Source organism: Archocentrus centrarchus, chromosome 2 (genome assembly GCF_007364275.1).
Source record: "Archocentrus centrarchus isolate MPI-CPG fArcCen1 chromosome 2, fArcCen1, whole genome shotgun sequence".
NCBI classification, from domain to species: Eukaryota; Metazoa; Chordata; class Actinopteri; order Cichliformes; family Cichlidae; genus Archocentrus; species Archocentrus centrarchus.
Window position 1 is genome coordinate 21,455,693 of NC_044347.1, and position 13,209 is coordinate 21,468,901.

At 43.1% G+C, this 13,209-nt stretch overlaps 1 protein-coding gene across 13 annotated transcripts in view; it reads left to right on the top strand.

The window, feature by feature from the left end:
- Positions 1-458: 458 nt before the first annotated feature.
- Positions 459-13,209, top strand: part of LOC115794613 (muscleblind-like protein 2a) — a 51,646-nt gene continuing 38,895 nt past the window's right edge. For 8 of the 13 annotated variants that reach the window (XM_030750221.1, XM_030750268.1, XM_030750267.1 and 5 more), the window contains exons 1-2: positions 3,709-4,017; positions 11,020-11,935. In XM_030750221.1, coding sequence (XP_030606081.1) covers positions 11,762-11,935 — 174 coding nt within the window. In that variant the 5' untranslated portion in view covers positions 3,709-4,017; positions 11,020-11,761. Of the gene's footprint in view, positions 698-3,707; positions 4,018-11,019; positions 11,936-13,209 lie in introns of those variants that run through there. The other 5 variants (XM_030750261.1, XM_030750253.1, XM_030750228.1 and 2 more) reach the window with 4 other exon arrangements.

The window sequence follows — 13,209 nt, forward strand, 5'->3', positions numbered from 1 at the left end:
AGAACTTATCTGGATTACCAGAGCATCTTACAGGATAAACTGTAATATGCTTTATCAAATGCCTTCAGTGTTTTCATCCTGTCGATTGGAGGCTACTTTGACAGACAGACGGGCACTGGTTCATAAATCAGCGGCCACATTTTTTACCCGAGGGAGATTCACTGTTGTTTCCTAGGTAACAGCCACCCCCACCCCTACCCTTGCTTTGTCTGGATGATACCATATTTACTGTTAGGGTGGGGGTGGGGGGGGTATCTTCTCGATCGAATAGAAGTAGAATTTCACGCTAAAACTGGCAAAATGCAACATTTCACTTTAATTTAATTTTTCTTCTAGTAGCAGCTAACAATTGCTCAAACAGTTGATAATAAATAGGTTATTAGCGTTTACAGCGTAGTAGTACCCCCCTCCAAAGTGAATCACATTCAACATTTCCTCGAACTGTCAAAATCGCTTGTTGCTTCCTGCCCTAGCCTTAAAAGTAGTTAGCGAGCTAGCGTGTAGCGAGTGATAGCGTACTTTCACTGACATCTGTTTGGAAAGCGAAAAAGTTCGCTGCTGAACGCCAATAGTGACAAGCGTTAGTCGAAGACCGTCCTGTGCCGAACCGTGAGTCCCGCACCAACCTGAAATAACGCTCCCGGGAAGCTGTTGGTAGCGGCTGAAGTGCAGCTGGATGTGACAGGTTCGTCATCAGGTAAGCGGCAGGTAGTTAGCTTAGCAGGTAATGTTAGCACTCCTCGCCTCTGGTGCTGCTTTACATACTTGTTATGGCGTTATGGTAAATGTAGTGAGTCCTTGGAACAGCAGAGGTGGCTAATGGTATTACTCCAGTATCATAAAAAATGATTCGGCAGTGCTCGCTGCCAATCTGTGCCCAGACAGCTAATGAAAACAAGTGAAAGCTCCCTAATAAATCAAATGCATGGACGCTGCACCTCCGTGCTCTGTGTATCTAGAAGGGTTTAGTGCAGGGCTTTATGTGACATTATGAATAAGAAATGACCTAACATAACCTATTGACAATAGATTCAACAATAACTAATTTATTATTAATTCTGCAGGTGATTTTCTTTTTTTGGGGGCTACAACATTGATGTCGTATTTCAGTATACAATGAACTTACTTCTGCATTTGCAATAAATTAAGCGCTACCTGGATTAATGGGTTGTTGACATAAGTGGAGGCAAACTTTAAGTCACTGCAGTTTTTCCTAATGGGAGCCTTTGCACCTTTAAGGTTAATAAGTTCTGATCTGTTAGGTTATTTACAATAATTAATCTCTGTGAAGATGCAAAGCAGCACCACATAAGAGACTACCACTGTCTTTATTTTCATATGTAAACTGGGTTTGGTTTGTGTCTAATAAAGTTAGATTGAGACATGACATTCAACAGCACAGTGTAATTGCTAGAAAATGGGCTTTGAATAATAAGAAATTTAACATGTGGCCAATAATTGTAAAAAGCATGAAGCAAGCGTTAGATTAGCTGCCAGAAAGTAGGAGTTCAGTCAGAATGAAATGTACTTGAATGGCTTTTTTTGGTGTGTATTTTATTTTAAACAAGCCCTGGTTGACCTCATGCATCCATTAAGCTCTTCTATATTTTCAAACGCCGACTCGGCGTGTGATAGACTGGAATGGGCTTCAAATGGAAGGAAGCACAACTCTTTCCTGCTTGATATTTGATTACAGCTAATAATAGAAAAGGACAGCTGCCTTTTCATTGATCTGTCTTCGCTGCCCTATTTCTGAGCCCCCTTTTTTTTTCCTTTCTGTCACATGTAACCAACAGAAAATACAGTACAGTATTCTGCGCTATGGGAGAATTGTTCAAACACATTTATAACCCATCACTCTTCATTTTCTGTAATTAGCCATTGTTTCAGAATTCTCCTTTTGTATTCGAATATGAAGGCGATTTGGGCCGCAGAATCCTAAATCTGGCCGTGTGTGAGCGAGCCAAGCCGTTTGGGGTCAAACAGGACAGGGATAATAAGAGGGGAGGGGATACCATGCGGGAAGGAAGTAGCTCAGCTTGTTTGGCTGCCAGGCTTTTGTTTGTTTTCCTGTCGGACAAATCTATTTAGGAGGTAGGCTATCTGAGGTCTGCCAGTGGAAATTAGCAATGAGCAGGGCTTGTTATGCAGTTATTGACAGTTATTAAGTTATGGTCATTGAGAAGCTGGTCGCAGGCAAGTTAGAGATTAATAAGCTTCATTCATCAGTAGTGTTCAACTTCAAGCAAGTTGCTTCTTGCTTTTTATACTCGATATTCTGGTTATAACTAATGTTCAGCTGTCGCTGTCTAGGAACATTAGTGCTTATTTGATCTCTTGCTATTGTGCACATGATAGTAGTGAGACTACATTCACTGAGGGTGTAAGGTGGCACTTTTGCTTTTAGCAATGCCTGACATTCCCCGCCTCCCAGTCCACGCTTCGTGCAGCGGCAGGGCGCCTGTCTGTGTTATTTGCCTACAGGTGCCCTGATCCCTAAGATGACGTCAGTGTTCAGCATCGTTTGCTGAAGTAGACACTTTTTCATGCTGAATGGGATTAATCACCCCAGCCTCTGTCTTCCCACAACATTTTGACAAATGTTTTGCCTGTGGAGCATCAGCTGTCAAAGCCTAATCACAGAGCTAATAGGTTTGTTTCTTGTGGAACTGTAAAGCATTTTTATCCTCATTGATGTCAACGAAACACCCAGGCTGCCACGTCATTCACAACCTTTGTATGTGAGAGATAGAGAGGGAGAGATGGATGGACGGAGAGAGAGTGAGAGAGAGACAGACGGTACAGCTGTTCTATTGAATCTGGATCGAAAAGTCATGAAGCTGGATCTCTGACTCATCAGTTCTGTGACGCTTCAGTTTCACGGCTCATATGATGCCAACCAGCATGTCATCAGCTGGGCGGAGGGGAGAAGAGGGACCTTCCAATTCCAGCCACCGTCATGTTACCCCACCCCCCCACCCTCCCTTTTCTCGAAGCTAATTCTGATGCAACAACAATAACAGAAATGTTCACTACTGTGTAATTTTCCAGTCCAGCAAACTCAGGAATTGGATTGAAATAGAGCTTGAAAGATAGCTTACAGAAATGTGGAAAAACATGCAGGTGGGGATAAAGAGACAAGGGGGGGGGATGAGATGATTAAGAGAAGAGGAGGAGAGACTGACTGTCTGGTTGATGTCATAGATGAGTTTAGAGGACAGATGCTGAGGGGAGGTAGGGGAGAGTGGGGAGAGGGAGGAAGCGTAGTGATCCTGTTACCTGGGGTGATGATGGCCTGATATTTAGCATACATCTGCAGCTACACTTTGATCATTGCCTTTTTGTATTTCAGATACATCTAAAATTTATATTCATGTATACTCTATTGAAAGCACTTCAAGGAGTGACGATAAATATTATGACCAGAATAGACAAGAAATAAATAATAAATAATGTGATAGTTAAGCGGGGGATGAAATTGGGGAAATACCTTTTAAGATCAGCATTCAGGGGTTGTTACTGTAAAGCAGTTTTTACCCCATCACTTAGTCTGCTCTCTTCCAATAGAGAGACACAGAATCGCAGTAGCTCTTGTTTCATTGGCTGAGAATGTTAAGGGGCAGGTCCTTGCCACAGGCTGGTGGGCAGGAAGGGGCTGGCTTTAGGGGTGTCGGAGGGGTTGGCTGGAAGTGTTTCAGCTAGATAGTTGGAGTAGACACTCTTTGCTTCCTGCCTGCCTGCTTGCCCGCCCGCCTGCCTGCCTCGCTCGCTTGCTCGGTGGCTGAGAAAGAGACACTGAGAGAAAAATCCCTGTCTAGGCATGGACCTCCGGCAGAAGCAGCTGGGAGCTCGTGAGGAATGACAGCAGTACACATGGTCATTAACTCCTGCCACTGAGGCTGAGGGGAGAGCTGCACTGTAGCTCCGTGTCAGAGAAGCACCGGGCGCCTCCTGCGTTTGGGACAGCAGACAGACAGACAGACAGACACAGAGCTACGGGACCCCCGGTGAAAAGAGGTGGGAAAGAACCGTCATACTGGCTGGCTTTTTCTTTTTTTTTTTTTTTTTTTTTCTTTTTCTTTTCAGGATTTTTTTCAGGAGTTTTGCTGCAGTGCGCTGCATACCAGTCTGGGTGGGGAGGGACCAGAGGGAATGTTTTATCTGTGTGAGAGAAAGAGTGCAATGCTTAAAAACAAGGAAAAGGGAAGAAAATGCAGACAGAGTGGGATAAATGCGTAGGAGCACTGGGAGCTCGCAGCCACGCAGCAACTGTCCTCATTGCAGTTTTCAGCTCTGTTAATGGACTTTCTCTTTTTCGACTCCTGCGGGAGGAGGCATTATCACAGCAGTTGCCCCTTCCTCTGTACAAATGTCAAGAGCTCCTTCTTGCCACATGGGCTGCATATTTTTCACTGCCTTGAGAAAAACTTTCCTATTGTGTGGCATCTGTCCTGTCACTGCTCACTTTGTGTAAGTTTTTCCTCATGACTCTTGTGCAAATTTCCCCAGGCAAAGGTTGTTTGTAAAGAGCACGGGCCAGTGTTGTGGACACAAATAGCTGACGGCCCGAATGAGCTGGAAGTTCACAGTTCTAATAAGACCCACATCATAATTAACCTTTGAGTTAGATGAGGCATAGTTGACGTGTCTTTAGCTTTTCCGCTGTCTGTCTAGATTTAGCTTTGCAATAGACGCTCGGCCAGTGGAGGCCAAGCAGTGGACATCATTGCCTGTATGGAAAAGGCCAGAGTGGTGTCATGCATCTGGCTGTAGATCAAGGGGAAGTGGGTGTTTTCTAAAGTGGAACATCAGTCCAGCCCTTCCTGATGAGAAAAGAATGGAGTCTAAATCTCAGACATGTCCTTATTTCAAGACTTCGTCAGCTAGAAATCCCTTTTCTCTCACACTGATATAAAGTGAACCACGAGATGATTTTTAGAAGGATTTAGTGCTCCGCATAAAAGAGCTCTTCTAATTGATCTGTGATACAAGGGTGAGTTTGCTGAATCATTGAGCTCTTGTGTTTTCAAGTGCTCAAGTAAGATTTTAACTTGTTCCAGTTGCAGTAGGTGCACTTTGTGTCGGCTTCACTACACGGAGTAGGATTGGACATGCTGTTAATCATCATATTTATCTCAACAGCACTGTTCACCAACAGCTGCCAGCTGCACAATAATTAGTTGACTTGCCTGGGTCCCTGTAGCTAACCAGGGGAGTGGACAGGTTCACTTCAGCAGGAAAACAAATCCATTTACTGAGCACAGGAGTCGAGATCAGTCAAATCTACTGAAACTTTCTCCTGTTTCTAATTAAGTGGTTATAAAAATATAGCCCCCCCCACGGCCCTGAAAAGGATAAGCAGAAGAGGATGGATGGATGGATGGATGGACATTCAGTTATGAAGGGGACCACGGATGACAAGAGGAGAGAGCCCAGTCCCATACCATGAGCAGGGCTATTGGGGTCAGTGTGGTTTAGCTAAGGCTATTATGATATGGGACATACCTATCTGCTGACTCTGTGAAATGCTTCTTCTGTTGCCTCTGAACAGTAGCTTAGTCTGGGTATAGCCTCTGCTGAGCTCACTAACCCATCCTTATCACTAATGTCATTTGATGATATTGAACTCAAGGATCTGTAGCTTATGCCAACAACAATTTCATAAGCATCAGAGCCTCCATAGTATTAAATACGAATTAGGCTACAGGTTATAGCCCTGCTCTTGATCCTCTCTGGAAGATGCAAAGGAACATTTCGCAAAGGAACATGACGATGATGTCATACTGACGGCTCGGTTAGGTTTTTCAGGAATAGAGAACATTTTGATAAAGCCTTAACTAAAAGGCTCACTCATTTTCCATTACTCACTGGAAACTGAACATTTTCCTATTTCCCTTCTACAATGAGGCCCTCTCTCCACAGTCTTGAAAAACATTGACCACTTGTTCCTCTTGGCCATGCAAATGGCCATGCAACTGCAGTTTGCCAGCACAAAATGGGAATAAATGGAAATTCAGCCACTTAAGCACCCTGCATGCACTCATCTGTCACAGTCATTTGTATTTTGACTTTATTTTGCTAGCAACACCTGGCTGATGCCATGGAAAACGTTTTCCACAAAGCTTAGGACCAATAGGAACCAGGCAGCTTATCGTCTGTCCTAAACAAATACATGCAGTTGGAGATAAACTGCACAGCACAGCCAGTGCACACAGATACCAGAATAATGGGTTACATACGTGGTATTCAGAGGTCAAGCCCATGACTTTCACTCGAGACACCCCAGTCTCTCTGACTCTCATTCAATTAAGCAGACTGACCAAGATAATGCCTCAGCCAGCTGGCCTTGGTAAGCGTCAGTAATCCATAAAGTCTAGTACTGTGGTGCTTTTCTTCACATCTCTATCCTGCTTTATTAGGTCACCCTGTCTGACCACTGTTTGTACAGGACAAAGAGGGGATAAAATCTTCTCGCACCATCGCAGGAACTAAAGATTACTAACATATACACTAATGTGTAGAATTTTTTAGTTTGGGTTTCACTTAAAATCTGGCCCTTTCTGGCTGAAACAGGATGGTGGACTCAGAATTTCAGATTTAGCCACCAAGTGAAAACAAAGTGAACAGTCTTATTAACATTCATGCACTCTGGGTATTGGGTATATAAAAAAAAAAACGGCATCCATTTTATTACAGTAACATTGAAATAGAATATATTTCTGTGTTGTTCGGGCCACATTATTATACTAGTCCTTCACACGGGCTTCATTTCTGTAGAACAAAAGCAACAATGCAATTTTCTGCCCCTGGAAGGGCGCAGATCTGCAGAAACACAGACTGGTTCAGCCATGAGGGTCTGCACAAAGGCTCGTCTCTAATGCAAATTTTACCTTGAAATGGTATTAAAAGGATTTAGTGTTTGGTAGACATCCACTGCACAGAACATGCTGTGTGGATCTTTCCTACCTGCTGACCATCTGCCCTTCCGTCCTTTCATATCAGTAGCATTGTCCTCAAAGTGTGACTACTCAGCTCAGTGTAAACAAAGTCATATTGCATTTTGGTGTAATGCAAGAGCAGAAGCTAAGGTAGCTTGAAACATGACAGAGTCACACTGTTAAGGATTGTCAAAGCAGCCTAAATTTACACTGTGTGCACCGCCTTTGACTTAGGCTAGAGTTTTCCATAGTAGTTATTATCGCAAAGCAATTTATTTCTGCTATGTGCTTGAGTTTCTCGTGGTCTTAGGACCGGGTGTAATTATATGACACAGATAAGTGTTTCACCCCCCTCATGATGACAGTTTACTTTCTAGCAGAGGCTTTGGTATGTTTTGGGAATATAAGCGTGTCCTCAGTCGTCACCACTAAAGAGTTTCTAGCATTAGCTAGCATTTATGGCAGTATCACTTCACTGTTAGACATCCCATCTCTTATAAGGTTACACTAACAAAGCACATGTACTGTCTGTTTAAAAATGCTACTAGGGCTGCTTTTCTTGATTATTTCCTTTATTTAGTTATATATTAGTCATTTTTATTTGTCTGCTAAACATTTGGCTGTGTTCACATCAGCTGGTTGTGTCGCAGAGTGCCCTCTTGTGGACAAAGTAAGCAACATCAACACTCATAATATGCTTGAAGGGTGTTTCTCCGATCTCTTCTTCCGATCTCTACTTTTTAAATTTTCATTTTCAATTCAATTCAATTTTATTTATATAGCACCAAATCACAACAAACAGTCGCCTCAAGGCGCTTTATATTGTGGGTAAAGACCCTACAATAATACAGAGAAAACCCAACAGTCAAAACGACCTCCTATGAGCAAGCACTTGGTGACAGTGGGAAGGAAAAACTCCCTTTTAACAGGAAGAAACCTCCAGCAGAACCAGGCTCAGGGACAGTCATCTGCTGCGACCGGTTGGGCTGAAGGGAGAGAAAAAAAAGACATGCTGTGGAAGAGAGCCAGAAATTAATAACAATTACTGATTAAATGCAGAGTGGAGTATAAACAAAGTAAATAAGGTGAATGAAAAGAAACTGTGCATTATGGGAACGCCCCAGCAGCCTAGGCCTATAGCAGCAAAACTAAGGGGTGGTTCAGGGTCACCTGATCCAGCCCTAACTATAAGCTTGATCAAAAAGGAAAGTTTTAAGCCTAATCTTAAAAATAGAGAGGGTGTCTGTCTCCTGAATCCAAGCTGGGAGCTGTTTCCACAGAAGAGGGGCCTGAAATCTGAACGCTCTGCCTCCCATTCTACTCTTAAGTATCCTAGGAACCACAAGTAAGCCAGCAGTCTGAGAGCGAAGTGCTCTGTTGGGGTGATATGGGACTATGAAATCTTTGAGATAAGATGGGGCCTGATTATTCAAGACCTTGTAGGTGAGGAGAAGGATTTTAAATTCTATTCTAGATTTAACAGGGAGCCAATGAAGAGAAGCCAATATGGGAGAAATCTGCTCTCTCTTTCTAGTCCCTGTCAGCATTTTGGATCAGCTGAAGGCTTTTCAGGGAGCTTTTAGGACAGCCTGATAATAATGAATTACAATAGTCCAGCCTAGAAGTAATAAATGCATGAATTAGCTTTTCAGCATCACTCTGAGAAAAGATGTTTCTAATTTTAGAAATATTGCACAAATGCAAATAAGCAGTCCTACATATTTGTTTAATATGTGCATTGAAGGACATATCCTGGTCAAAAATGACTCCAAGATTTATTGTCCGTTATAAATCTTGATACTGTTATATGGGCATATGGCTAATATTGGCTGATATATCGGCCCCACGACATATCAGTCGGGCTCTAATTACGAGCTTAATCTTGATGGAGGACCTGATCAAATTTCTATTTATGGTTGAGCCAAGAAGTCTTACCTAAATTTTTTTTACCAGTACAGCGTGTAGATATATATGCCACAACTGAGTTGAAATATGTCAATGCAATAACACGATAGGCTCATATGTTTTGTGGTCTGGCTAATCATCGACTCTGGAGGCACCTTCTATGGAAGATCGAAACTGAAAAAAAAAATTGTTTTTTCCTTGAACCTCAGTAATACTGCATAAAACTGCAGTTCTATACAGTATCAGAACAGACTTTTGCTCATGTTTCTTCATGTTTTCTTTTTCCTTCTTTTTAGTCTTACTACCACCCACGTAAGGCTCTTTTTGATCTCTAGTCCTCACTATTTTGTTTTGAATTTCTTTCTTGGCAAACATTGTTTGAATGTTGCCTGTTGAGACCCCTCGGAGTGTTCAGATGACCCTGACCAACCGTTATCCACACTGTCAGGCTGTTTCTTTTCATCAAAGCTTTGATTGCCGTAAACCCCTGCTTTAAATAGAAAAATGACTGGTGGCTATGTTCCCCAACCATTTCAGCACAACTTGCTCCACCTTTCAAAGTCCTTTCATAGAGAAATGGCGCCATCATCCCTTCACACTCTCTGACAAAGTAGGTTAGCTTGATCACACACTTCTTATGGCTCCTAAAAATAAGAAGGGATTAATTGTTAAAGGTCAGATCTGACATGATTCTTACCTGACTGTCTCTTTTGCAGCGATTGGCTCTCTCCCTGGGGTGATGATGTGAAATTAAATCTAGCCTCCGAGAGTGGAGCCTGGGCGTCAGTATGATCAGGCGAGGAAGCTTCTGATCTCATTTCACATGATCAGCTCTGAAGTGGGACAATAAGATTAGCTAGACAAAGGTTGGTGGGTAATTTCAGGGGGAGCATAAGAAAAATCTACCTTTCTATACGACTGAAACAAATAACAGGGGGGAAATTATGGATAAATGAGATTCTCCATATGGTCTTTTTTGAGCTTCTCTTTATTTTTGACATAAAATAAAATTAAGTACATCTGGCTTCAGCCCTCTGTGTTCTGTTAGTACCTGAAGTACTATGCAGTACACCTGTAGGGCAGCTGTTTGTCGGGGACACGTCTGAAGGATTTCTTGTTCTGTAAACTGTGCAAACATGGGTGTACAATTCTCAACATTAACAAGTGGAGCCTTTCATACACCTTGTGAAATTGGTCAAGATGTTTTCCAGTGGGGGTAATCTTTTAACCAGAACTCTATATTTTTACAGCCCTTCTCTTTCTCCTCCCTCAGTCTGTGTCCTCAGCCCCTTTCCCGCCCTCATTTAGTAGAAAAATATTTCCAGATGTGCCAAAGAAAGAGCTCCCTGCGCAGTAGCTCCGTAATGGATTTCATACGCTCAAACTAAAGGTCACTTCCCCATATTGTTGCTCTACCAATTGTCCCTCCTCACTCCCCAGACAACAGCCAGACACAGGGACGAGTGTCCTTACAGGATGAGACAGGCAGCACACACACAGACACACGTTCCCTCCCGTGAATGTAAATTGACAGGCTGCCGTCAATGAGCCGGTACCTAATTTGGATGGTGGGAGACCAGTGAATATTGCCGGACACTGGGTAGCGTCATAATCGTGTCTGGCACTGGCATATGCATCTGTCTCGGTCCCTCTCCGGCTGCTGGATGACTGCCCGGAATAGTGCTGCTCTTCGCGGTTTTCTATTGGCTGAACCGTCCCTCTGTGCATGGCTCTACAGGGTGGGTTGGACCCCGGGGCTTTTTTTCTATCTCTGCTCTGACTCTGCGTTCTTGTCCACTGTCTCATAGCACAGAGGCTTTTGCCATTCACCACTTTGTATGCAATATGTTGGAAATCCAGTGGGCTTGTAGTCACCCCATACAAAGGCACACAGCAGTGACTGTGGGACTTAGACTCATATGGTTTCTGAATAACCTTTTAACTGCCTTTTCTCTGGTTTATCAGCCGTCTCCCCTTAGGAGCTAGCACTCCTCTGGGGCAGCATACACAGAAATTCAGACTGACGTGCATAAAACAAACACTGTTAATGCCTGCTGAAGCCTGTTAGATAAATCGTTGCCCATCATATTTAGCAAGCCATTTTCTCACTGTGAAAATAGCCTCACTCTGTTTGTCTCTTGTCTCTGCTTTTCTCTTTTTCACTTCTCAATTTCAGATCACTGACAGAAAGTGCCTTGTGAGACAACATCCCTACTTGAAGATTACTGAGTGTTTCCGAAGAGCTCCGGATTTTTTTTGCAGTGACAGGACACAGCTCAGCTGCAAGCATCATTGACCCTAGGTTTGCCCTTGCCTGTGATCTGTGTGAAGGAAAAGTAAAGAGCTGGTGGAGCTGCTGCATAGCTGGCCAAGGTGCCAAAGCTCAGAGAGAGTAACAGTAAAAAGCCACAAACTTTGTATCATCCTGAACTGTGCCATTGTACCTCAAAATAACCCCACCTATCTTCCCCGATATCCACCCCTTGCAAAGATATCATCACTCATACAGAGGACATTTTGGGGACGTTGGTGCATCGACTAGAGCTTGTCTCCGAGCATGCCCCCTCTGCCTTTTCAGAGGTTCACACCTGAGACTTGCTGATTGATTAAAAAATTAGCTGTTTGACTGACAAACTCCACAATAGCGCCATAGTGCACTCCCATGCTCAGGTCACAGAGACTTTGCCAGTCCATTACCTCTGCTTTCCCATCTGCAAGGACAAGCCTGATCCACTGACCTGAAACAGATCATTTATAGCTACATGTTCCATCGCTTTTAGTTGTTTTGGGGTTTTTTTGTGTGTGTGTGTTTTAATTTTTTTTTTTTTTTTAACTGGAGCACTCCTCCTCAGAGGATAACCTCCTCAATAAACCAAGTGGCTCAGCTCCACCCCGGCTCTACAGCCAGTGCTGTTGACATGGCTCTAAACATTGCCTCTATACGGGACACAAAATGGCTGACCCTGGAAGTGTGCCGGCAGTTTCAACGCGGGACTTGTTCGCGCAGCGATGAAGAATGCAAATTTGCCCACCCACCCAAAAGCTGCCAGGTGGAGAATGGGAGAGTGATCGCCTGCTTTGACTCGTTAAAGGTAAGGACTGCAGCGTTCTGCTCATGATGCCTAGGATTTCATCAGGCTGATTTGCTGCCTTCGGTCCCTGGCATGCAGAAATGATCATTGTATCTACTTGTTAGTTTATATCTGTCATGTGATGTAAACTAGATCTGAGTGCTTGGATTACATCTCTCCAGAAGCAACATAACAGCTGACATAAAACATTACAGCTTTGTGCTCTCTAATGGTCAGCGGGTGGAGGTGATGTGCTCAGATTAGCGTGTGTGTCATGTCCCCATGCTGCGCTGCTGTTAGCTGACCAGTCTGACCTATGAAGCGAAAGGCCACAGAGGTTTTGTCATGTGTGTGCGTTTTGTTTTGTTTTTTTTTTTTACACGGGCAGTTCTTCTAATATTACCGTGTCTTCTCCATCACTAGTACTTGTGGGTGAACATCTGATCGCCTTGAGTCACTCCGGGGCTTCTATTCCTGGATGCATGTCAGCTGTCACATGCAACCAACAAACAACAGTCACTGCTTGTTTTGTAATATTGGTTTACACAGATCCAAGAAGAGGCGTTACATTCTTCAAAATGTGGATAATCTGCTTTTTTTGCCAGACTGAATACATGGATGGAATATGTGCGGCATTACATTGTACTACATTTTGTTCAGTGGAAATCCACTAGAAGCCTCAAAGCCACGCTGAAGTGTTTATCCCTTTAATAAGGCTTGTAGTTATTCGTTGACCCCCCTCTTATCTGAAGTTAAGTTGTTATCATTTGTATGTTTGAAGCATATTTTATTACACAGTTTTCATAGTGGTAAAACATCACTTAAATTAGCTCAGCACCAGAGACTTTAATGTCAACCCAAACATAACAAGGTCGATTCACACATGCCCCCCTCACACTGCAAATAAGATCCAAGAGCACCCTTATTATTTTCAGGCTGTGCAGGGGGGTTAAAAAAGAACTAAAAAAAACACATGTGACAATGATAAATAGCCAAAGAAACTAGAGCAGAACACTAGAACTGTGAGGATGTTGTCTTTTTTTAGGTATGAACTGTAGCTGCATTTCACATTTAGAACAGTATAATGTGTGGTGTAATGTGTATTTCACATTTTTCAAGGCTGTGTATGAGGTCCGTGCCAAAAGACTAGACTACGTCATGCAGAGAGTGGTTTTCCTAGAGTGGCACATTTCACTAAACATTAAAAATAAAAATTAATGGATCACGATCGCAGCCCTTCCTGAAACACGTAGCAAAATGTGTAAAAGCTCTGTTTCATTACAAGTTGCTCGTGA